Source organism: Typha latifolia, chromosome 14 (genome assembly GCF_019914945.1).
Source record: "Typha latifolia isolate L0001 chromosome 14, TyphaL0001v2, whole genome shotgun sequence".
Classification (NCBI taxonomy): Eukaryota; Viridiplantae; Streptophyta; class Magnoliopsida; order Poales; family Typhaceae; genus Typha; species Typha latifolia.
In genome coordinates this window covers 3,437,191-3,462,985 of record NC_133099.1, presented here as the reverse complement: position 1 = coordinate 3,462,985, position 25,795 = coordinate 3,437,191, and the positions used below count along the sequence as shown (strand labels likewise).

General features: G+C 36.7%; 2 protein-coding genes across 2 annotated transcripts; one reads left to right on the top strand and one right to left on the bottom strand.

Annotated features, from left to right (window-relative positions):
* The first annotated feature begins 689 nt into the window (after positions 1-689).
* Positions 690-17,750, top strand: LOC140800598 (probable transcriptional regulator SLK2). The gene is made up of 10 exons (XM_073155352.1): positions 690-840; positions 1,195-2,160; positions 2,284-2,415; positions 3,761-3,809; positions 8,859-9,073; positions 9,210-9,278; positions 10,516-10,616; positions 13,970-14,063; positions 14,177-14,246; positions 16,699-17,750. Exons 2-10 carry the CDS (start codon positions 1,276-1,278, stop codon positions 17,559-17,561), a joined length of 2,478 nt encoding a protein of 825 aa, XP_073011453.1. The 5' UTR covers positions 690-840; positions 1,195-1,275; the 3' UTR covers positions 17,562-17,750.
* A 1,653-nt stretch (positions 17,751-19,403) lies between these two features.
* LOC140801346 (F-box protein PP2-A13-like) lies at positions 19,404-22,864 on the bottom strand. The gene is made up of 3 exons (XM_073156420.1): positions 22,143-22,864; positions 21,862-21,980; positions 19,404-20,083 (listed from the first exon to the last, which is right to left on the bottom strand). The coding sequence occupies exons 1-3, from the start codon at positions 22,464-22,466 to the stop codon at positions 19,654-19,656; spliced, it is 873 nt and encodes a 290-aa protein (XP_073012521.1). The 5' UTR covers positions 22,467-22,864; the 3' UTR covers positions 19,404-19,653.
* Between the last annotated feature and the right edge of the window lie 2,931 nt (positions 22,865-25,795).

Sequence of the window (25,795 nt, the reverse complement as noted above, 5' to 3'; positions counted from 1 at the left end):
CATGACTTTTTTAGCCATGGGAAAGATAACTATCAACTCTACTAGAGTTAATTATCAACTCTACTAGAGTTAATTCGTGCTCCGTGTAAGGTTTTAAAACTCACATCCGCAAGCAACTCGTTGATTATCCTATAACAGAGATCCAATTGTCCACAAGAGCAAATGCAGGAATTTCCTGAATTCTAACTTGGCAGTATCTCATTGGCCTAAGACTCAAACGGCCCAACAAGAAAAGGGTCTGTAGTAATTTCCTGCATTCTTGGATGTAGACGACCAGCTGCCTCCATAATAGAAACGCCTGCCTTTATAAAACACACGCCCCCACCACGTGCTCATAGCTGTAGCGAAATATCCACCAACTCCGAAGAACATTCGAAGTTTACACCCAGGATAAAACCCACATTCCAACTTTCTGGGCCCCACCAAGTAATGCAGGGTGTAGAAGTGGGTGAATTGTGAAATGTGAGCAAAGTAATTCTTCGTATTTATATCCCGGTTTCGTCGGTTCCTAGCTCCAAAGCACACCCAATAAGTACGAAGCACGCGTCCGTCTCAAACGAGGCACTTATCATCTTGACCCTCGGATCACGGCACCTCGCGGTTAGAGTGATCCGATGCTCGACACGTAGTAGGTGCGAAAACCGGTTGCTGCCGGTCTCAAGCCCTGGGCGAAGTCCGCTTCTCGCTTCACTCGCCGCGAATCGTTTTAAGACGTCGTCGGACGGCGCCGTCCCAAGACAGAAGGGTTTCGTATTATCCAAGTTTTGTTGTAATTTTCCTTATCCTTTCCCTTCTGTTTCGCGGAATTCAGCTCGGATTCGAGAGATAAGCCGCGATTTAGTAAGAAATTACTCAATTTTTGTTCAGTTGTGATCTATTTCTCCTCCCGCGATTCGATCTTTGAGGCATTTCTTGGTCGTTGATCGGTTACTCAATTTGGGTTGGTGATGGATTTCCTCTTTGCGATCTGTGTGCCTTGGTAATCAGGGCGATTTAGGGTTTTGCTTGCTGCTGCGGTTTTCTTAGATTGGAAGAAATTAGGGTTTTTGGTTGTTGTCTTGCGTTCATTTGTGCTGTGTGAGCTGAAATTTCCCGTCGACATGGCGATCGGCTTTATTATTCCAATATTGATCTGCATTTCTGTCAACATCAATTCCTTACTTTATCTTACTTCGTTTCTGATGCGATTGGCAGCTTAAAGATTAAGTTTTTCTAAGAGAGAGGACCCCAAATTAGGGTTTTCCTTCTTCCTAAAGGGGGGTTTTCTAGGCAGGGATGGCGCTGGATAGCCGTCCAGATACTAATCGCCAATCCGGCGCCACCCCCTCGGCAGGCCTATCTCACGTTGCTGGAGGAGCTGTGCAGTCACAATCTTCCGCTGCTTCGGGTGTCTTTTACCAAGGAGATGGCCAAAACCCGGCCCCCGTGAGCTCCATGTCTGGGGCCGTGCGGTCTGGGCTCGGTGGGGTGCTCAGCAGTGCAGCTAACTCCTCTGGACCCAGCGTCGGCGCAAGCTCGTTGGTCACGGATGCTAATTCGGGCCTCTCCGGAGGACCCCAGTTGCAGCGCAGCGCTAGCGTCAATGGTGACTCTTACATGCTTCTCCCGGCCTCGCCCATGTCCTTCTCGTCCAACAACATCTCGGGTTCTTCGGTGATGGATGGCTCCTCCATTGTACAGCAAAGTCCTCACCAGGAGCAGGCGCAGAAGAGAGGGGTATCTAGCGTCACGTCGCACTCGATGCAGCAGGAGCCTGGTGGTATGATGCGTGCTCAGAAGAAACCGAGGATGGACATGAGGCAGGAGGATATTCTGCAGCAGCAGATGATCCAGCAACTGCTTCAGAAGCCAGATATTTTTCAGATGCAAGGGCATCAGAACCCACAACTGCAAGCCATGATCCAACATCAGAGACTGTTACAGAGGCAGCAACAGCAGCAACAACAGCAGCAGCAGCAACAGCAGCAGCATCAGAAGATGTTGCAGTCCTTCCCACAGATGCAGTGTGCTCAGATTGCCCATCCACAGCAGCAGCAGCTGAGGCAGCATCTGCTGTCTCAGACCATGCAGCCGGTTGGCGTTGCTAAACGTCCTGTTGAGAGTAGTATATGTGCTCGGCGGGTTATGCAATACTTATTCCACCAACGTCATCGGCCAGCGGTTAGTTGGTTACTTGGTGGTTTTGTATTGCTGCTGATCTTCTATGTTTCCAATTGAGATGGAAGAAATATCTAATACTATCTTCTTCCACAACAAGAATCTCTAACACTTTTCCTTTTGTAGGATAATTCCATATCATATTGGAAAAAGTTTGTCGTGGAGTATTTTGCACCGCGAGCAAGGAAAAGATGGTGTTTGTCTTTGTACAACAATATTGGCAATCATGCCCTGGGTGTTTTCCCACAAACAACTGTGGTTAGTTTCCGCATCCTTTTTACCTTCATATCTCTTACATTCTATGCACAGAGAATTCTGCACCACTAAATTTTGCAAACAAAAAATTGTGTGCTTTTTCGGTCCACACTACACTGCACAGCACATGCATATTGTTTCATATTCAGGTGAGCTGTCCTTCCTCCATGTTGTTCAAGGGAAATCAAAGTAAAACATTTTCTTTTCCGGGATCTGAAAGGTGATCATGTGCAGCCGTGTGTAATTCATGGAAAATCTGGGATAATGTGCTTGATTTAGAGAACATCAGGTTCTAGATTTCTACTCTCTGGGGCATAGAAATGGATGAGCATGAGCCGCATGACACCATTTCATTGCTGTTGAAGCAGGTGATTGAACTCAAAATCATGTAGGGCTCTAGGCAATGACACATCTGAATTGCACACTCAATAAGGATTTCCTTGGGTTGATAAATGTGTTGAAAGGCTATCCTACATTTCCAGTGCTCTTTGATTGTTTTTGTGTTCTTAACTTATTTCCAGTATGTCATATCTTATTAAGGGGATGAGAGAAAATAATTGACGAGAGTTGAAACTTACTGACTAGCGATACAACCTTTTGTTGTAGCAGTTTCAATTCTGTTTCACTCTAGAATATTATTTCTAACAGTTATATGTATACTCTGTATGAGTGGTGCTAACTTTAGTCAGTTACTCACATACTTAGACTACTTTGTTTCTTGTTTATGACTTTGTTCTAAATTTTGGCATTTTTTCATGAGTTTCTACAAAAGGCCATTTTTTCCTGTAAGCTAATTTGGATACTGGACAGTAGTGGGGCATCAAACTCATTGGCACGTCAAAGGAATAAGGGTCGGTACTGGGGTACCATGCACTGTGGAAGGCCTTAAGCCTTTGTTGACACCTCATATAGAAGATAAGAAGTAAAAGGCTACTCTCTTTTCTTTGTCTGAAAAACAAAAACCATATCATTGTTAGGACTTAAGGTGAGACCTGCATCAAATAAAGCATGCCTTGCAGGGCTTGACTGAATTATGCATTAAAGACCAACTGATATCTCTAATTTGAGATTTTATACTTGTCTTCTCCTCTTTCATTGCAAGTTAACAGCTTTGTGGGTTGCTTTCCAAGTAGGATACAATCACTTTATTCAGCAAAACTTTCTTAATATTCTTCTTGTCATTGGTGTAGGATAGTGCTTCATATCGTTCCTGAATACTTTCTTAATATTCTTCTTGTCGTTGGTGAGGGATGGTACTTCATTTAGTTTCAACCCTTGTTTTTTGCTTTGTACTCATTATATTTTGCAATAGCTTACAATTTTTTTTTTAAATTTTATTTTATTTCAGGATGCATGGCATTGTGACATTTGTGGTTCCAGATCAGGAAAAGGATTTGGTTAGTATGTTAATACTACTTCACAATTTTATTAAGCAAAAGGTTACTGTAAAGCTGGCTATTTGTTATGTTAATCATAGTATTGTAAAGCTGGCTACTTGTTATCTTATTGATTTTAAATTAGTTGATATTTTATTAGTACGGTCATATATGCATAACTTCTGAATGTGTACGGATCTGGTTCTATTTCACAATTTTTTGCATGAATATGAAATATCAAAAGTAAAATTCTGTTGACCTGTTTGTTATTTTTCATTCACAACCAGATCAGGAAACCCTGTATTTGTCATGATTTTTCTGTCCCTTAAGAAATGAAAAGCTTGAAATTCAATCAATTTCGGCCTTTCGGTCTTATTTTGGAAGTTTCAATTTGCAAAGCGAAGTAAGTACCTGTTTGCCTATTGGGCACTCAAAGTCATGGATGGCTGTGCCAACCGGTGGTCGGCACGGCACGTCACATGCCGCAAGAGAGGGAGAGAAAAAGAGGAGAGAGACTAGTTGCACTTCGCCATCATCATTGTTGTCGCTCGCCGACTTTTGGGTCGTCTTTCTTCTCGAGCCAAGAAGGGCTAGGGCATCTGCGTTGTGATCGGTGACCTCGGGCACGATGGGCAATAGTGAGTAGCGAACGACGACGACGAAGAGTCTTCAGTGAAGTGCTGCTAGGAGGGGTGTCGTGCTGTGCCACGTGTCGGTATGCCGCCTGCACAGCAAGTGCCAACCGGCATGCCCTGTGCCGGTTGGCATGGCCATCGTTGCTCAATGTCTTCATAGAAGGCATGGTTGCATTGTCTTTCCTGTTGGGTACACATTTTCAAAGGGCACTTCATCATATCTTTAAGTGCCTGTTTCCCTATTCACGGAAGGTAATAGTAAGATTCATGACCTGCTGCAAAACCTGCTACTTCAACAGGATTTGGAAGAAACCAGATGGGTTATGATGTAATTTAGAATCGTTAGAAAACTCTTTAAAAACCAATCTTTGAATAACTATTCAGTTATCTCTTAGTTGGGATTTCTTGTTGAATTTAGAACTGTCTGCGATATGTTAAGATTTCCAGCTTTTTAACATTGACTCCATCTCGGATGTTAAGTTTCTTCGGTAAGAATTTTAAGACAGTGTAATACATAAAATCTTATCCTTGCAACTGTAAGAGAATATTCTTTTTGTTCAAAACAAGGTCAAAGAGTCAGTTATTGTCTTGGCTTCCCCTCGGGTGGCATATTTGTAAGTTTTAGACTATCTCAGGCCACTTTCAGATCTTATTTTTGTGAGCTTCAATTGGTTATATTTATCTGCAAAATTAAGAAAAATTAGAAGTTGAAAAAATGTATCTGAAAGTATTAAAAAAAAGTCACTACGCATGAACAAATAATTATGTAAAAATAATAGATGTCATTCAACTTCAGCTGTTCCTCCACAGGCTGTTACCTTTTAGGCTGAAACAGTTACATGCATGTGTATATATATGCTAAATCTGAATTGCAGTCCAATTTTGGCTAACCCTAATAGCTCAAAACATCAAATTGAGCAAACATGTTTTGAGCCGGATTTCAAGTTTTATGCCGTTCTTGACAAATTGTGGTAAATCACTACCTTCATTTATTTCGAAAGTACTGGACCTGATTTGATTAAGACCAAAATGATTATATTCCGTTTTGACGTGCCTTCCTATGTAGTCATGCATCATCTATTTTTGACTTTGTTAGATTGTTTATTTTTCTTATAGAACGTTTACTTATTACTATATCTTTTGAGATTATTAATTGGTTCTTTGTGTTACTGGTTTTTACCTTTTCCACTTACCCGAGAATGATTTAAGGAGCCAACTGAGACTTTACTTATAAGTATCACTTGGTTCTTGTTTTAACATCATTAATGCATCCGTCAAGATAGAAAAAATTGATTTTCTTGTGTTAGTTTGTTGCTAAATTGTGGGATTGAAATACAATTTCTAGTTTGACTAGGTTTATTAGATATTAATGGTCAAACTCAAAGTCAAACGATCAAATTGAATCATAGTTGGATTAGGATAATTGAATCCCTCTTGGATTACGAAAACTAAATACTACTCAAACTAGAAAAAAAAACAAACTCAAACTGAAAAGCAAAAACCAAGAGTAGGAAAAACTAAAGCCGAAAAATAATAGGAAAATTAAACACGACAAACATAACGACATGATATCTTTTAACGTGGAAAATCTCTCTTGCCTAGAGAGGTAAAAACCATGGACCTACTCGTAGTTGATCGATTTATTTCACTAAGCAATATAAATAAAATTTACTTATGAGTCTTCTTAGACACTTGCTTCAGCTCATCAGTGCTCGATGATCAACTGTTGGTATAGCACAATGCACAAATACTTGGATATATGTGAAAGTTTCTCGTTACACTTGATGGAGAATATGCTCTAATGCCTGAGGGTGCATTTGTTTAAGAGATATAAAGATGAGATTGTATCAGTTATCTCGTGGGCTCTACATAATCTAATGTTTAGTACAAAATTAATAAACGGAATTAGAGTCTGAACCAAAAAAAAGGGATATAGCATCTTACCTAAAGGGGGTGGGATGATATATACTGAGGGGCGGGATAAGGGTCTTATTACTATATTGCCTTTATATAAAAAATAAAAATTAGATATATAAATAACAAACTAACAATCTTAAATACTCAAATATTATTATTTTTTAATTTTGTTATTAGTATTTTATATTTTATATTTATTTAAAATATTGCCATATTAAATAACTTTACATTTTTATTTTTTTTAAACATTTTTATATTAACTTATTATGTTATTTGTATTACTTTTGGTTTTAATTTTGATTATTTTGAATTGAACATGATTAATTTTGATAATTAAATAGTCTTGTATAAACTAAATATTAGACTAAAATTGTAATATGAGATTAGTAATCATTGGGGATATGTTATACTTTTGGATAAGTCTAGAGATAACTTATCTCCTCTTATCTAATCTTACAACTAAACACACCCCGAGTGTTTAAGTAACCTTTTAAATGTGAACCGCGAGATTAACTATTATTGTGAAGTAAAAAGTTGTTCTTGTAAGCACCCGAGCTATGAATCAACCCACAATTGTGTCGTTGCGGTAGAAGTTGTTATAGACAACACTCCTCCGGTGCTCAATGACCAATCACTATTATAGCACAAGCATTCAGAGTTTCAGACATATGTGGAAGTATCTCCCCACACTCGTTGAAAAGTATGATCCATGCGGGAAAGCGAGAACTCTCTAAGATTAAACTAGAAATTCCTTGAGTTCTCTGTGTTGGATACACCCCTCTAACCTCTAGTTCCGTCTGTTGATCAGTTACAAGTTGTAGTTGATGTTTGACTATTACTCAAAAACAAATGGTTTTTCACAATTATTAGGAATTTGAAGGTTTCAAGTGAGATCCTTTGATGGAATGGATCTTTTAGTCTGCTTTTGGATCCCTTAAATAATCTTTGCAACTCGTACTAGAAGAATCCTAAAAAAGAAATACCAAGTCTAAATATGTTTTTGAATTTCGATATTCAATGCTGCCGCTTGTGTGCGCAACTGACTTACTGGATCTATTCTTGACTCACTGGGGCTGCACCCAACGATGCTAACATATGAGAATACATGTGTTTTTCAGCCGGGCACGCAGAATAATGGGGTGCACACCCAGCTTGTATTGCTGAAAAATATCCTTCTTTGATTTGTTTTATGTTTATCCTTTGATTCTTTTCACACATACATTCTTCCACAAATCATGCATCTTGATGTTACATAAATTTTAGATTGTACATCATATTTCTAAGTATTTTTTCTGTCTACGAACTTACTATTACATAAAATTGCACTAACAGTTGCTTAATGCTCTAGAGAACTGGGTGGTTTTATGGTGTTAACTATGATGATATTCATGCCTCTGTTCTTATTTTTCCCTTTATGGCAGTAGACTTCAACTTGGGAATAGACCATTGGCATTAAAAGATTTGAAATTTCCAATATGATGATGCTGTTAATGCTCTAAAGATCTAATTGTTGGGCTTTTGGGCAACAAGGATGCTCTTATAGTTAGTTCTCTAAATGCAGGATAGCGATGCACATTTTAGTATGGGCAGTTATGCTGGGAGGCATGCTGAAATAATTATGTTCAGGAACTGGAGACTTTTTCTCATGGACATAAATGGAAGCTTCTGCACTTGTTCCACATTGTGTCTCATAAGCCAACTGTATTAACAGAATTAATCACTTATTTCATCCCTTCAATCTGACCATCCTTCTTGTAGCTGTCTGTTCTGTAGTGAATGTCTTTTATTTTTTCTCCTCTGATTGAATGATCCTAAATTGTTAATCTGACTGTTCAAATATATGTGTCATTCTCCATCTCTTCCTAGGCATAAGGTTTTTGCTTTTATTTCTCAAGTTTTAACACTTCATATTTGATGATAATTGTAACAGAATAAATATTGTAGGACATCCTTTTTTTCTCTCCCAAACTAGTGGTGGCTTCCTTGTGAATCTTTTCAGCTTTTCTATCTTGAATATGGCATAAGGATCATTTGGCTGCCTCTCAATTTGGTTTGGATAATTACTTGTTACTCCTATGGTGCACCAAATGTCCTTTTTTTCACTGTTTCATAATTCTTTTGGCTGTTCAGCTCTATCTAGGAGCTAGTCTTCTGTTATTTGATGCTGTCCTATCTTTCCACACTTCGTGAATCATATTCCTTTACAATCTTCTTATTTGTTGATTTAGTATGGCTATTGGTCAACCTATTTACTAGTTCATTAAATGATCTTTCTTTTGGACTTAATTGGCACTTCAGTAATCTGATAAAGTCAAATTATTGGAAACCCTGTCTACATTTAGACAGGTATTTTGGGACCAAAAGATGTTCTCTTTGGTATTAGCTATATCCACTTTGTTCTGATGTAGTTATTCAGCTATACTCATTTGTAATTGAATTTTAGCTCATTTTTTACAATAATGCTCATTTCTTTGTGACTTCGTTCTAGAATCATTCTAACATGGTCTTGTTCTTGCAGAGGCTGCATTCGAAATACTTCCTAGGCTTTATCAAATTAAATTTGACCATGGGGTGGTTGATGAAATTTTATTTCTTGACATGCCGCAAGAATGCCGGTTGCCTACTGGGGTGATGGTCTTGGAGTATCCAAAAGCTATTCAAGAGAGTGTTTATGAACATCTACGTGTTGTTCGTGAGGGACAACTACGAATTATATTCACACCTGAACTAAAGGTTTCAACTCTAGCAACTAGAATTTTCTAGTGCCATTGTAACTTTTCTGAATGTGTTTTGATTAGACATATTTGTATTTTGCTGATAATTCTACTATTTAGTTATGTTCTATAACTGATTATAATGAATCCTTCAGATAATTTCCTGGGAATTTTGTGCACGACGTCATGAAGAGTTTCTCCCTCGCAGGTTGATAACACCCCAGGTATCTGTTCTTATTGCACATGTATTTCATTTTCATGCAGTTCATGCTGATTAAGAAAAAGAGTAGAAGTGCTCTATTTTGTACATGCATATTTATAAGACAATTTCATGCACTCCATTCTCATAATAGAAAGAAGTATGAAATAAAAAAGATTGCTCTTCTTGAAAACACATACAAATGAATATTGCTTAATGCTCTGATTAATCTACATTTAGAGCCTGATAAATTTTTGTATTTTGTCTGCTTTGATGCTTTCCCAATTTAAGATCCAGGAATGGTCGATGACAGATCTCACAACAAAATCAACTCTTAATTCATTTGATGTGCACACTACCAGAAAATGATAAAATATCATATATGATTGGTTTTCGTGATTATACAATTTCTAAAATTAGGAGTATGTGGTGGTTATCTCTCTGGTATCTATGTCAATGTTGTCAAGTGGCAGTCCTTGCATTTACATCTTGGAATTTCTTAATTTAGAGCGAACCTTTTAAGTGGTATTCAGATCAGTAAAATTTATTGATTGTGTAAACTCCACTAAATGATGTTTCTAGTATGGTTGTTGTGGGTTACTCATAAGAATAGAATATACGACCAGACTAAGAGGTTTGTAGTCTGTTTCTTTTTTCTTTTAATACATAAGACCTGCTGTTTGTTGATTGTATGCATGCCGTTTGTTATTGTGCATACCTACAAATAGATCACCAATGTCCATATGCGTTTGTTAGTGTGCATGCTAGTGTTTTAACAGAATATGAATGTCCTAGATACTCAAGTTAGGCTTTCTGTGAAGCAGACTCTGAAAAGTCTAATTATCTGAATGCGTGAGGGCTAAAACAAATGTAAGCATAGGCCTACATAATAAAATCTCACTGCATTATGCTGCAAGATTAACATTGTCTTTCTTTCTGAAAAGATTACTTCTTTTCATGGTGTTACATATATACCAACTGGAGAATCTAGGTGCCCAATATACTCCAACGATGTGTTAAGACTTGGAAATTATTGTTTGACTTATTGGTATGAGTACTGACGTACTCTTTTGTTATGTTTATTTATTTATCCTTTCCTTTTCATTCGTTCCTTCTTCTCTTAAGATCTTTAGATATGTTTGTCGGTTTCAAAGTCATACTTTTAGAGTTCAGACAACTGCTTTTATTATATCATTTTGTTACTGATTCATATGTATGCTATATAGTTCCATGACTTGGTTTCTGACCTTTCCTATAACCAGGTGAACCAACTATTGCAAGTTGCTCAGAAATGTCAAGCTGCTGTGCATGATAGTGGTTCAGCTGGAGTGTCACATCAAGATTTGCAGGCCAGCTGCAATATGTAAGTTAACTTATTCCTGCTGTGTGGCATAGTTTTATTCTAGAGTCTCACATGAAGATCTATTTTTATTTTTGCAACTGAGAACGCCAAATTTCAGTCCTGGTTCCTTTTTCGTAATCATCATAATCATATATGAATATCATCAGAAACAAGGTTGGATCTCATGGAAGGCAGATCTTTCAATTGTTTATCATTTTGATAGAATTTGTGTAGACAAGTAGTCCTAGGTTGACATGCATATTTGTTGAACTTATTTCTCTTTATTTGTGTCACATTTCATCGTGGTCATGGTGACACAATTTCTGAGTAAATGCGTAAATGATAAATCCTCCTCAAGGAGTCAGTATTGAAATGTCAAGTTGCGCTTGTGGCATATCCCAAGATTTTGATTGAGAGCCTTAGTATTTCCAGCATTGTTCTAAAAAGCGGTGCATGCACCTGCTGAGGCAGTTGGAATATGTAGAAATTGTCCCTTGAACACCCCACCTAAACCTTATCTGCATAGGGCACAGGCAGAAGTAAGCAAGTTAAGCATGGAATATCGTTGAGTTACCTTTGCACTTGGGTAGCAAATTATAGATGTTAATATCTTGCCATTCATTTTTTTCTTTTTTGTATTTATGGTTGTAATATTTATTTAAAATTATACTTCAATAGGTAGACTGAATATGTGCCCGCCTGAGCACTTTGACTACCAAATGTAACATGGTGGCTTGACCGCCAGCATTCCACATATGCTGTTCAGACCATTGATCTGCATTTTACATGCTCTTTTCTGAACATTTATCTTCAGCATTAATTCTTTTGTTTTGTTGTCTATCCCATGAGCCATAACAAGTTGACTTTGTGGTAGAGATTATAGGCAAACAGAGAATGCCGTTCTTCATTAATCATCACATAAAAATGGAGTGCATTGAGCAATATCATTATGATGTCACCAACTTCCTTGACACCAGCGAACTTACTGTAGTATTATCTTGTTTTATACTTTTGAAGAAGAGTTCTCATTATCTCTCACTGTAGATGCCAAGCTCTTCTAAAGCCATCAGCAGCAGATGTACCCACTGTTTTAAAGGCGGCCGCTTTGGTAGCCGCCATGGCGGGGCAGCAAGCCATGCACCTAGGCATAGCAGGCCGCCATTCCTTCTCCTCTTTGTCTTCTCTCTTTCTATCTTGGAATCCTTTTTCTTATTTTCTCTCTCTGTTTTGGGAACTCACCATTTCTCTTTTCAAAACAGTGTGGATTCCCAATGTAGAGAGGAGTCTTTTTTTGCCTTGACCCATTTCTCATTTTCTCTTTTGCTGCTTTGGGAACCCACCACTTCTCTTTTCAAAGTATTTTGGTTTCTAATGTAAAGAGGAGAACTGGTGAGATAAGTTGTCATGCTCCATATATATATATACACACACACACATATAGTTAATTTGTGAATTTTTGTTGTTATGGTTGTAAATTACTATTAAAGAATTTATATATGTTATTAATATATAATATCTATCACATATAATTATTTTTTATTTTTTATCAATTAAAAATGCTAGACCGTCTTAGGTCCGCCTTCTGCTTAGGTGCTAGGCGGTGTGGTGACTGCTTGCCACCTATGGTCGCCTTTCAATACACTAGATGTAGCACTCCTGTAATAGCTTCATAGCTTTGAAACTCTATGTCTACTGATTAGGGATGTAAACGAGCCGAGCTTGAGTGAGCCAGCTCTAGCTCAGGCTCGGCTCGAAATTAATTTCGAGCCTAGTTTGATATTTAGGTTCGGCTCACCTCAAGTCGAGCTTGAGCCGAGCTAGCTCGAGCCCGAGATCGAGCCCGAGCCTGATTGGAGGAGGATGCGGTGGCGGCTTGCCGAAAGAGTAGGAGGTCGATGGAGGAGGCCGATAGAGGAGGCCTATTGAGGAGGAGAAGACAGCGAGAACACCATTTCTCTATGTCCAGGTCTCCTGACATATTTGAGATACAGAGCAGTTAGGTTTTACTCCAATGGAAGATCACCATAAATACCTGCACAATTTTCCATGCATGCACACATCTCTTTTGGCTGATGAGGTAATGGATATAATGTCACAAGTGTCCTCTGCGACCCATAGATCTCTCTTTGGAGAAAGAGCTCACTAGCTCACTAGGAAGTAATAATCTATAGCTAGTCTACAGAAGTCTACTACTTTCACTCAATCCATAGCTAGTCTACTATTCACACTCTTTATGACTATAATTTCCATAATTAGTTCTATGAGATTGAGATCTATTGTTTGATTTATTTAAATATTTTTAATGGACGATGGATATAAGATTTAATGTATGGATATAAGATTTAAATATTCATAGAATCTAGTAGTGTAAACGAGCCTATCGAGTCGAGCCTGAGCTAGCCGACTTTGGCTTAGGCTCGGCTCGAAATTCAAATCGAGCTGCAAAATAATCTTAGGCTCGACTTAAGCTTAAACCGAGTCGAACCCGAGTTTCAGCCGAGCCGAGCCGAGCCCGAGCCGCTCGTTTATTTTGACACTGATTAATAAAGTAGAAGCCTCCTAAGAAAGATTTCCTACTTTAGAAACAAGCTTTTGTATTGTTAGCATTAACCTCTTACAGGATAGGTGTCAACATAGCTCTAACTTGAATGCTAATACAACTTATTTCTAGACTTCTAGGAATATACCCTTTGTTGTTGAGTAAGTTCTTATTGTTCACAACTTCACATACCTTGCTTCAAAAAAAATTTTGATATAAATTTTCTCTGACATTTTGTGACAGTTTTCCTTTGGAAGCATTGTATCTTTACTTCTTCTTTTGACATTATTTTCTGGTGCTTTGCATTTCTCATGGATAAGGCTGTCAAAATAATCAAGGATAGGCTCAAAAATATTTTCGACCCAAGCTTAATCATGAGTTGGATTGATCAACTAGGCTCGATAAGGCTCAAAATAATTATATATATATATATATTCAATATGAGTAATACTTCTATATATTCTAAAATTCGCTTAAATGGATTGTTATGTAGAGTTTAATCTGTATTCTGATCCTGTTATATCTTTCCCAAATTTATGGATATTTTTATAGTTGAATTAGGCCTTATTTTAGGTTTGATTCAAGCCCAAATCAAGCTTAATTTAGTTCAAGCTTGATCAAGCTCTAAATTGGCCCGAATTAAAATGATTTTAATTCAAGCTTGATTACAAAACTAGGCTTAAAATTATTTTCAATTCAAGCTTGATTAGTGCTAGGCTCGATCAAGCTCGGTTCGATTACACCTCTACTCATGGATGTCTTTAAAGCTTCTATTTATTATGGTTTTGTTAAATTGTTTTAAGCTGATTCTTTTCCATTTTTGTTTTTTAAATAGGTTTGTGACAGTGGGACGTCAGCTGGCAAAGAACCTGGAATTACAGTCATTGAATGATCTAGGGTTTTCTAAACGATATGTGCGGTGCTTGCAGGTAATTGAGATGTTTCTTCTGGTTGTTTACTGTATTATTAAGAACAGAGGGCAATTTTTCTGCTTATAAGTTATAAGTGATAGTACTATCACTGTTTTTCTGTGTGTTGGCAGATATCTGAGGTGGTGAATAGCATGAAAGACCTGATTGATTATAGCCGCGAACAAAAGATTGGACCCATAGGTCTGGATGTTGCTTTCTTAATTATAATACTGTGTGCATATAACTTGTTTGTGATTGTTTATGATCCAGTTCTTTTCTCAAAGCTTTTCTGATTGATACTGATAATTAGTTTTTGCCTAGAAGAAACATATCAAGAAAAAGTGTAGAAGTCCTGTAAACGTTATAGTTCTTTTATTGGACCTCGATCATGTTCCCCATCATTCTGTATTGAATTTAACTTGCACGCTCTGAAATTTAGGCAGTTTATACCAGTTTAAACAAAAGAAGTTACCAAGAAAAATAGGAGGATCTTACGATCCTGTATATTGAGGATTTCAATGTTGTTGACATAAGATGCTTTGCTCACTTCCTCATGATAAGTTCAGAAAATTCTGTAATTAAAGATGGTAATAAGCTTAAACATTCAGGATTTCTACATTAATAAAACAAGATGTCTTCTTCAATTACCTTTCTAATAGCAGAATTGGAGCAGTTTGAGAACAGAGCAAAAACAATGAATCATGCATCTGATGCATTGTATAGCTAAATGAATCTGTCCTATTAGAAGTTGCAAATTATGGATATCGATAAGTACTGGCAGAGGAGATACAATGTTCTATCGTAGTAATATATGTCTAAACCTCTTGTAGGAATTTTGGTGATGGGAGGCTATTAGGCACACTGATGTTTTAAATTTCTTTTGTTCTCTTGAACTATTTAAACTTGGATAGCTTAGTGGAACAAGTCATCATGTGAATTAATTCACTGTGAGAATAATAAGTTGATAAATGTAGAATTACTTTCTAAGATCACCTTGTATCATCTTGTGGTAAATGCAATTTTGTGGTCTGTTTACTTGATATTATGTAAATATGGTATTTTGTTTCAAAAGTTATCTTGAATTTCAGCATGTTCTTCTTTCTAAAAAGTTTGAACTTTCAAGAGTTTCCGTTGGACATTATGACTATGGCATAATGTATCATTAGGTAGAAAAGATGAAAACATTGATACTGATAATAGGTGCCCCCCCCCATTTAACTGCTCAAGAGAAAATACACTGTATCCTTTTAGTGCTTACTAATATCGAGTTAGTGTGCAAGAACTGCTGCAGAGGATGTGACAAGCAGAGCACATAGAATAACTCTTTTGGATCTACTTCTAATCATCATTGAACATAGTAAAGATATAATTGATCTCATTTGCAAAAATGCCCTGATATAGCGATTTCTTGGATGGTGATTGCCATCAGAAGTTGTGTTGGTTGCATGTGGTAAATAGTAAATCTCAGGCTATGATGAGAAATATGAATTGTCCATGTCTAAGTTGGAAATTATTTGGATAATTTACATATCTGTAGAAGTTTAAATGCTTTAGGGTTATACGAATACTGCAAATGTAAAATAGGTTATTTAAGTCTTTGGTCATATGCTCCTTTGGCTGTGCTTTTTTGAGTTAGGAGTGTATTTTCCTACATACTTCCTTTCACTATTGTTTTTTCTTTCGAGTAGTTTTTCATGTTTCCCCCCATCGTGTGCTTGTAATAACTTCCTCTTTGTAAAGAAGCTTCCTTAGCTAAGATATGTTGCAAACTTGCTGTCCTCATTCCTTATTTATTTGTGTTGTTAGTGTTTCAAAGAAATATGCCCCTTATCTGATAAAGAGAACTATTACACATTTATCTATCTAAAACTGGAGACTACGTAGTGGTGGGTTCAATACTCCTTTCCTTTTTATTTCCTAGGAATACATCTAACTGATATAGACCAAATAATGCATGAAATAAGCTGTTTTCATTGCTCTTAATCAGGTCATATGAAGCCACTTCACATAACCCCACCTTTGATTGCACTATTGGTTTAGTTGGCTCCATTAGAGGCCCAAAATTGCAGGCTCATATGGTTGCCTTGTTAAAGACTTTGTCCTTTGTAATTTGAATCTATAACTGTTCCAATGGCATCAGAGTTGTCTGGGACAAGTGCTACATGCACTCTCTTCAATTCTGAATGAAGTGCTACATGTCTATGTGCTTACAGATTAACGGAGATAGGATATTTTCATAGTTCTTGTTTTGTAATTTTCTTGGTTGCAGAAGATTAAGTTCTGACCCATAAGATGGATCTTCATACTTGGCAACTGACTTCAAATATTTAAGGGCAAGCTTTTTGTACTTGTATTGCCCTTCAAGTCTCATCTCTTAATATATAGAGGTTTGACATCAAATATAGAGTTCTATATTTCAAATACAAGCTATGCTGTATGGTCGTCCTCATGTTAACCAACATGTATAGATGATGGTGACGAAAATCAGATGTATGTTTAGTTTTTCTGCACTGCTTTCACTTTGAACCCCAAACAGGGAGTCACGGATTATACAAGAGTTTAGGATTTCTTTTCTTCCTTTCATTAGTTTGTCTTGTCTTTGTTCAGACTTTCAATTGGAACTTGTATCATACATTAAGTCTTTCTCTTGCAGAGAGTTTGAAGAACTATACTGCACAGGCTGCTGCGAAACTACACGCACAAAAGATGCAAGGGAGAGAGCAATTGAACACGAGCAGCCTTCCAACTGATCAAAGCACCCTGAGCAAAATTATGGGAATTCATCCAGGGATAGGCAGCCATATCAGCAACAATCTAGCACATACTGGAGTCCTAAATAATACACCACAGGTATTGAATAATTATCAGAACCTACTAAGGAACTCTGGGAGCACAAATCAGAACACACTTCAGCAGGAAGCATCCTGTTCCTTTTCTGGCCCCAACCAATCACAGCCTCTGCAATTTCAGACCTTTATTCCATCAATTCGGTCGAACAGTTTACCCGGTTCATTTCAGCAGCAGTCCCCTTTAAACAATAACATGATGCAGCGAAACAATCCACAACCCTCGGGTGCTGACGAACAGATGCAGCAACATGTTATTCAGCAGCTACTGCAAGAAGTGATGAATAACAATCGGGCAGCACCCCAACAATCGGCTGGTGGCCCTAATGTAAATGGTAATTTCCAAGGTGGGGAGGTGTTCAGCACTGGCGCCAATGGTGCTAGAAGCTTGCCTACTAGGATGAACACTGGACAAGTAAAAGGGGCGACAAGTTTGACAGGTGTACCAAACAACATGAGCAAGAGTGCCATTGGGATGGTTCCGAGTAGAAGCAACAGTTTCAAATCTGTTGGCAGTAACCCTTCTGTCGGTGGAAGCAGCATGAGCTCTAGGGCAGACTTGCCTCAACACTTGGATCTGCCAGAGCTGGATGAGATTGCTAAGGAATTCGCAGAAAATGGAATTTTCAGCAATGAGCCAGGTGATATGGGATATGGCTGGAAAATGTAAAGATGCTTATGTAGTTGTTTGACTATTTTATAAGTCTAAAATATGGAAAATGTTGTATAAATATGCGTCTGATTGTTTGTATATGGCTAATGGTGCTTCTAAAGTTGATCTAAGCTGGCAGTTTTGGTCATTTGCCATTTGCAACATTATCTTACTAAATCTAAGTTGGGTCTTGTCGTTTTAGCTTCATTGCTGCTAGTTAGAAAACCTTGCTGCTAAATATTCCAGGTTTTGGTTCTCGTTGGAGCTACTAATAGCTTTGATTCCTTGTACCCCATATCATCAAAACACTTGAAACAGGGAAAACTGTTACTCTTGGTGTTAAATTATTGCAAACATATGCTTTTGGCACATTACTTTTATTTATAAGGTGGTTGTCAGACTAAATGTAATAGTAGATGGCCCAGTATCTTTTATTTATTTATATAGTACATGGGACATTATTTAATTGAAAGTTTCTAAAATTTTCTTCCATTTTAGGTTGAATGAATTATTGACATCAATCTGGAAGGATGCTCTCTGTTGATGTTTATATATATATATATATATGCCTAAAATTATAAATTATCCTTTCCTGGCAATGCCTAAAATTAAACTACTCTCGTTGCTTCTCTGCAGTCAGAGACTAATGTGGTGGACTTGTTATATTTTTTATTCATATTAATGGAAATGGCACAAAGAAAATTTAAAATCTTTTGGAGAGATTTTTTTTTTTTAATTTGGTGCCAGAATAGACATCAAAATGTTAAAATTGCACCTCATTTAATTAATTTTACTCACCAATTCTCATTTTTCAAACATAAAATAAAATAAGTTTTCTCCATCTTCTATTACCACCTAGTTAAGATTATGAGTTTTAAATCTCAGTTATCATCTCTCTATCATCATATACTTTTGAATTTATGATCATAAAAAATAAAATATCTCAATTACCACAAAAAAAAATGGATAGAAGATTCATAGTTGCTCAAACAGTGAGAATATTTATACTACAGATGCATTATAGATATTTAATAGCTTATTAACGATCGATTAGTTTTTTATATTGTTCAGACCACAATGGGCAAAATGATAGTTTAAGATGATAGTGTTCAATATTAGGCATAACCATAAGGTGTAATGTATAATTTACCCTATGGATTAGCCTACATTGAATGTATGCTAAAAAAAAAAAAATCCCCTTTCATTACCTACAAAATTATCCATCCTTTGCTCGATCAACCACAACTTCCTTACCCTGTAATAAATTTTCGATCATTAGGATCATTAACCCAATCAGTATCGAAGTACCTTTTTAGCCTAAGATCAGATCCCTTAGAATTATACATATAATAGTTCTTGCCTCGAAGATAGCCTGACAGTCAATACACTTAATGGCATTCCATCAATGGGAGTGATTCTTGGGTTACTTTGGCATTTGCTAACAAAACTAATTGCAAAAAACTATGTCCGAGCGAGTGAAACGCGTTGGATAAAATCTCTCTACCGACGAAGATAGACGGAGATAGCTTCAAGCTTTCATCAATCGGAATATCAAAAGGTAAATTGGTTTAATAGAAATATATCAAAAACACATTGCGTTTTACCTTTATTATTATTATTATTATTATTATTATTATTATTATTATTATTATTATTATTATTATTATTATTATTCACACAATACCACATGAATTTTTTTTTTTTCATTCTCCCCTTGCCACATTTCTTTAGGCCTTTTACAATCCACTCCACCCTTGTATGCTTAATAGCTTCCATTAATGGAAGCGTATGTTACTTTATTATCAATGTGGAAAGGTGAGCTGAAGGGCTTGAACATTCCCCTGAATTAGATGTGCTGAATGGTATAATGGAACAAAATCTTAAACATACCGTATAAGAGTACAACAAACAAAAGGAAAGAAGAAATTTTAACGTCACTCATCCCTATTGACAAAAAAGAAAAGAAAAAAAAATCGATAAAAAAAGAAAAAAAATCACTCATCTCTTGCATTACATACACAAGAAACATGTACAAATGGCAGTAATCTGTGGAAGAAGAAACGATTTCTGTACAAATTGCTATCTGATAACCTTCAGTTTGTTCTGCAAGCTACAGATAAATGGGAGATATCTTCTGCTGACTCATACCGTTGGGCTGTATCAAAACAGAGTCAATGCACAGACCCCCTTTAGTGTGTGTGCAATCAATCTGAGTCATAGAGAATTTGAGATTCATCGGCAAATCAGAGTCCTTTACTACAAAATCACCTACATGGTAATGAATCCACTCCCCAGGCTCATCTAAATAACACTTGGACTGTGCATTCTGACCATCTGAAGTTGATAGCTGAAACCGCACCGGCTTTATATCCCACCCATGAATGTGTTCAGGGTTACAAATCCGTCGACCGAGTCGCCTGGAGGCTCTTCCCAGATGAAGCCGGAAGAATAAGTTATATGTACCTTCAGGAAAGCAGAAGTCAATCTCTCCCCTTGCCTCAAGCCACCAGATCTGCTGGAGGTATGCAACTGTGCGGAACCTGCAAGAACATGAGTTTAAGCTTGCACATTATTTCTCTTATCTACAAGACATTGTTGGACCATACCATGATATGATATAATTGAAACTTAAAATAGAGAATACAGATTATATTAATCTGTAACTCTCTTTTTTCAGTTAAAACATCAGTAAGTTGGCCTCCAATTATTCGGCAAATTGATATCTTTCTTAATGAATTAACAACGACATCATTAATCATGCAATCAAATCTGATTGAAATGCCTCAATATAGTCCATCTTTAAGTATTTCGTGATTTCTACTGAAGAGGGACTTGTGCCAATGTTCTTGTAGATGCATGCACTTATAATAGTCATTTTACCAATACAGACAGACTCGCACAAATAACAATGATAGTCAAAATCAAGAATCTTTCTTAGTAGCACTAACAGTTTAGTTAACCAACCCTTTTTCCCAGAATGATCACTTAAGTTGAAAATGCAAATCTGGCATCAATTATTTAGTAGAAAAGTAAGGTACTTTGCAAACCTCTTCATCATAATAGAATGACAAGTTGCAAATGTACAAATAAATATGACTCAAAAGAACAGTTCTAAAAGCAAGCCTGCCAAAGCACACCCTGTTATACAACTTTCCAAAGGACAACAAACATAATGAAGGACAGCTAAATGAGTATGCATTCAGAAGCCTACCTAGACAGTCCAATCTAGGCTCACAACTGCATGTTAGCAAAATGTTGAGAAGACCAATAAACGCACATGGCATATTGGCATATCATGATAGTTGAAAATTATGCAGGAATCAGAATCGTCCTTTTGGAAAATATAATAATTAAAAGAAAATTAGAACACAGTACCATCACAAGTTCTGTTCATTTTCTTACCATATGTAAATATTGCGTCCTTTTGGAATAGATAGGAAGCTTAATGTACATAAATTCATTACCATACCCAACTTATCAAGAATTCAAGAATTGGCATATTTGCACCCATAGCACATAGTATCCCACATTTCATATTAGTGTCCATGCTTCATAGGATAAAACATTGGAAAAGGAAAACTGGAAAAAAAAAATAGCTCTGCAATAACTGTGGGGGCTTTTTTTGCATGCATAATCCTCTTAAATACTTACACACATGAACAATTGGTATTCTATATATAACACTGTGTGGAAAATGACAGTTTAGAGGCATACAAGTACTTCCAAAATTTCTCAAGGGAAATTAATGTGATATCCAAAACCTTAGAATATATATTCATGCAAAAAAAGTGCTTTAAGGGGTATAAAGCAGAAAATTCATTGAAATATAAAAGCAGCCAGCTCTTGCAGGCTGGAAAATTGTGTTATTTTCTTAAAAGAGAAGGAGAAAAAGAGAAAAGCTCCCCCTCCAAGGTGGTAAGGAACTAACCAACGCAAACCACAAAGAACATCCACTGTAGAGAAAACATAATCTAGTTGCTATAATTGTACAAGTTTGCAAATGGAACCAATTTGAAATGCAACCACTCCGAGAAACTCCCAAGTTTTTCAAAAAATAAGAAAAAAGAAGCAAACCTCATAGACATAATTTCAAATTGAGAGAAAGGCATAGAGGCTCAAATTACAAAAAAACTAACCACAAAGAATCATTAATAGGAATGCCCAATTTATAGATCTTGTACCACTGACAAACTACTGAAGAAACTCATCTTGTCCCATGATCATTGCCTGCTTATATGGTAGAGATAGCTAAAAGATAGTATACTACTAGACAAAGCAAACTGATTTTTAAAGAAGAAATAAACAGCGGATCTGATACCTAGATTCTTCAGTGGGAATGCACTTCCAATATCTCCTGTCATCAATTCCCGTGATTGACATCGCCTTTGAAGAGAATGACATGCAAATCCCACCCCTCTTCTTCTCTAGCCAGAATTCCTACACCATCAATCCACCAAATCACCATTCATTAAGATAAACAATTCACAAAAACAGAAACCCCCCAAACCGCATATACAACAACCACACAAAAAAAAGCAACTTTAATCAAGGACCTATCGCAAAATACGATCTTTTCCCTAGAAAAAACTCCCCACATACCCTAATTCCCCCGTCGAAGGGGTTCCGGCGACAAAGCCGAGCATAAATGTCCTTCTTGGTAAGAATCCGCTTGCAATCCTCTTCTCCCAACGCCTTCTCCAACAAGTAGGCATAGTTCCTCGGCAGCTTCGCCTCCCACACGAAATCCGCCGACGCAGCCCCCCGGAACGCCCGGCTCAGCCGCGCCAACCGGCAAATCTCCGGCGGATCGAGATGCATCAATATCTCCGCCACGCAGCTCTCCGGCAAGTCCCCCATCGCCGTCCTCCGACCTCGGGCGACCACTTCCGGCCCGAGCGAGCTGGAAGAAACCCCTGCCCCCATAGAAGCGCGAAAACCGTACGCCCTACGCCCTACGCGTAAGCCCTTGCCCTAACGGTGTCGGCGGAGAGAGAGGGATTTGGAGGCGAGGAGGAGGGCAAATCGGGAATTCTTGGAGGAAGGGGGGATGTTAAGGAAGAAGAGGAGCAGGAGGAGGAGGAGGAGACGAAGACTGCCACCACCACCCATTGGGGAAGCGCGGGAACGCCGTTGGAGCGGTCAAGGGGGGTTACGCCTTGGGTCGGATAAGTTTGTGGATAGAGGAGAGGCGGGGCGGAATAAGTGCGTGGATTTTATCCTAAATTCGAGTGGGTAGGCAGTGGACGGTCGAATAGTGCCGGCGAATAAGCTGAGCTGATAGGCGTCAGTGGATTCTGGAAGATGGATTAGGTGGTGCTCACAAAAGTAGAGGGGGTGGTCGCATGGGCGGTTAAAGTTGAGGGGCTTCTTTGCATATCTGCCACTCAAAAGTCAAAAGTCAAAAGTCAAAAGTTCTGGAATATCATACCTAATTCATATATTCTTATTCTTTATAAATATATTCCAGTATTATACAATTCGACTTATTCGTGAATTATTATTATTATTATTCATGGATAACAATACAATTTCAACTCACCACTCCCCTGTGGTTCTAATTGAAGTAAAAAAAAATTATATTAAAATAAAATCTAATCGTATAGGATTCGTTACTTATCCAATATTGCTATGTCAATTATATCGATAAGTAGGATATCTTATGCGGCAGATAGAGGTAAGAGTAAGCATTGTGTATTATTATTATTATTATTCAAGTTATTATACAGTCAATTACAAACTTATCATATAAGATATCCTGGCATTTATAGTAGCAGCTATATGGTTGCCAATATATATTATATCCAAATTAAGCGAGAAAACAAATAAAAACGAAGAAGAGAAACTTGCTCTTATTCATGGTGCGGATAAATCGATATCATGCTTGATTTGCCCTTTATCCTTATCTGCATTGGATCCTGATAAGACTTTATTCATGACCATTGACCAACTGTAGGGAGCTATTCAGAACTTGGGAAAGAGACGGATAAGGCATCAACTTGCACTTAAACTTCTGGCATTAATCCACTCCACGTAGGTTGGTTTTGTTCCTCTTATCTTCTATGGATTGCTCTTGCTTTCACGGAAAACTTTATATAATCATAAAAAAAGAAGAGAAATTTACATATAACACCCTTTTTTTTTAATAAAATTATGATTTACGCCTTATATTTTTACTATTAACAAATTGAATCATATAATTTAGCAAATATGTACAAAAAATATCTTCCGGTTAGATCAATTAGTTAAGCTTAACTAAACTTCTAAATTAAATTAATTATACTAAAAAAATTATAAAAATACCCTCAGTCAAGTCATACTAAGGGAATTTTACTTATTTAAGAAATAAAGGTATTTTAGTTATTTTAAAAATAAAATATCTCTATTTAACCGAATATTTTCACGATGTTAGTCCAAATCTAACTCATGATATTTTCTACACGTATTCACTAAATTATAAAGCTCGATTTGTAAATAGTAAAAATATATGATGTAAACCGCAGTTACGTTAAAAGGTAAGCAATTATATACAAATTTCCCTTTAAAAAAAGGGGTCAATTATACCTAAACTTCTCAACTATTTAATGTCTCTTACTTTAGTAACAATGTTAAACTAAAAATGTCTAAGTAACTATCTTACTCTCAGCTTTTCTTTCTAGATTTCCTCTTAAATAAGAGTCAGATAGTTCATAGAAAATATATCAATATATGTAATTAAAATATAGATGTCATGGTCATATATGTAGGTTGGTTGGCAGACAAAGAGGGGAGCTAATGTCATTTTATGTGAGTGAAGAGTTTGGATTGGATAGTTCTTTCTTTTGAATGAATTAAGAATTCATGATATTTATCTAGGTATGAGAATTGGTATAAGGATTGACATATAAATAATATTGACCACTGTAGAGGAAAGAAAGTAAAGAAAGAGAGAAAAATCATTCAATCATCTCTTCCATTTGATATCCAAGTGGTCTAAAACAAATAAGAAAGCAAATAAAGTAAGAGATTGTTCAATTATAATTCCATTTTAAACATCATATCAATGTACATCCAATAATTAATTAAATTAGCTAATATAATAGTTGATGGCCTTTTCTTGCACCAAATAAACTCATTAATTACTCTAAATACTCACACTAATTAGCTAAGATAATGGGTCTATTTGTTTTCTTTCTTTCTTTCACACCTCTACTTTCCACCTATCACTAGAAAGAGTTAAGTAAACACAATTAATCAACAACCCAAAAGAACATTTAAAATTTCCAAGAATCTGCCAACAGGATAGCTGAGGAGCAAAAGAATCCAACTGATAGAGTGGATCTGAGTCAGCAATGGATCAATCCACCATTACTTTACTTATAGGCAAAAACACATCAAGACAACTAAGAGGAGAAGTGTGAGTAGTTTATTCTTTATAAGTACTTGCTTTGAAGCTAGAATATGTTGAAGAATAGATCATTAAGATGCCTAAGATATGATTCATTAAATAATTCCCTTGCAATCAAATCTTTATCAAGATTCAAATCTATTATTGATAACTACCACCAGGACAAACTTATGGGAATGGTAGTGATGGGACTACTGATGGATGAAGTTAGGATGCAAATGGGAGAAAGGAATGAAAGATCATTGTCACATTATCTAATTATTTGTTGTTAGCTAGTGTTGTGGGGGTTTACTCACAAAAATATTGTCTGATTTGGGTTAGGGATAAATTCTCTCTCATTCTTAACATTGCCCAAAAACTTATAGCCCTTGTACTCCACTACCTTTTATCTACCACACATTTATAATTAAATTTGTCAATAGGCTTTCTGGTTAGAGAAGCTCACTAACTATTCTAAAAGGTTATTAAATAACATCATATTTCCCACACACTTGTAGGCTTAATGGGCCGCACTTTTATTATATTAACCGACCAACTATTCTACAAGCTTAAATTATCACTCTCTCTTAAAAAATAAAATAAAAATAAAAACAAAGAATTCTTGTAAACCTGCCACGTAGAGTATCCTACTCATCTATAGCATTTATAAGAAAACATTTGAAAAGATCTATAATACTATTCATATTGCAAAGTGACCTCTTTGACAATGAGAGTAAGATTGCAAACATTTTTGACATTCTCATATTATACACTGGCAGAAGATTGAAAATGATACCTCAATATCTATAGAATATTATTGTGCTCTGCATCATACCAATTACTTTTAATAAATAGTGACTTCTAATCTTCTTCATCTACTCTTTAGTCC

Excerpts from the sequence above, each read along its gene's own strand:
- LOC140801346 (XM_073156420.1), bottom strand. The coding sequence starts at position 22,466 with ATGGGGGCAGGGGTTTCTTCCAGCTCGCTCGGGCCGGAAGTGGTCGCC. Across the intron at positions 21,981-22,142 it reads CCTTCGACGGGGGAATTAGG|GAATTCTGGCTAGAGAAGAA; the intron begins GTATGTGGGGAG and ends TTGATGGTGTAG. Across the intron at positions 20,084-21,861 it reads ATTCCCACTGAAGAATCTAG|GTTCCGCACAGTTGCATACC; the intron begins GTATCAGATCCG and ends ATGTTCTTGCAG.
- LOC140800598 (XM_073155352.1), top strand. The coding sequence starts at position 1,276 with ATGGCGCTGGATAGCCGTCCAGATACTAATCGCCAATCCGGCGCCACC. Across the intron at positions 9,074-9,209 it reads TATTCACACCTGAACTAAAG|ATAATTTCCTGGGAATTTTG; the intron begins GTTTCAACTCTA and ends TGAATCCTTCAG. Across the intron at positions 14,064-14,176 it reads GATATGTGCGGTGCTTGCAG|ATATCTGAGGTGGTGAATAG; the intron begins GTAATTGAGATG and ends GTGTGTTGGCAG.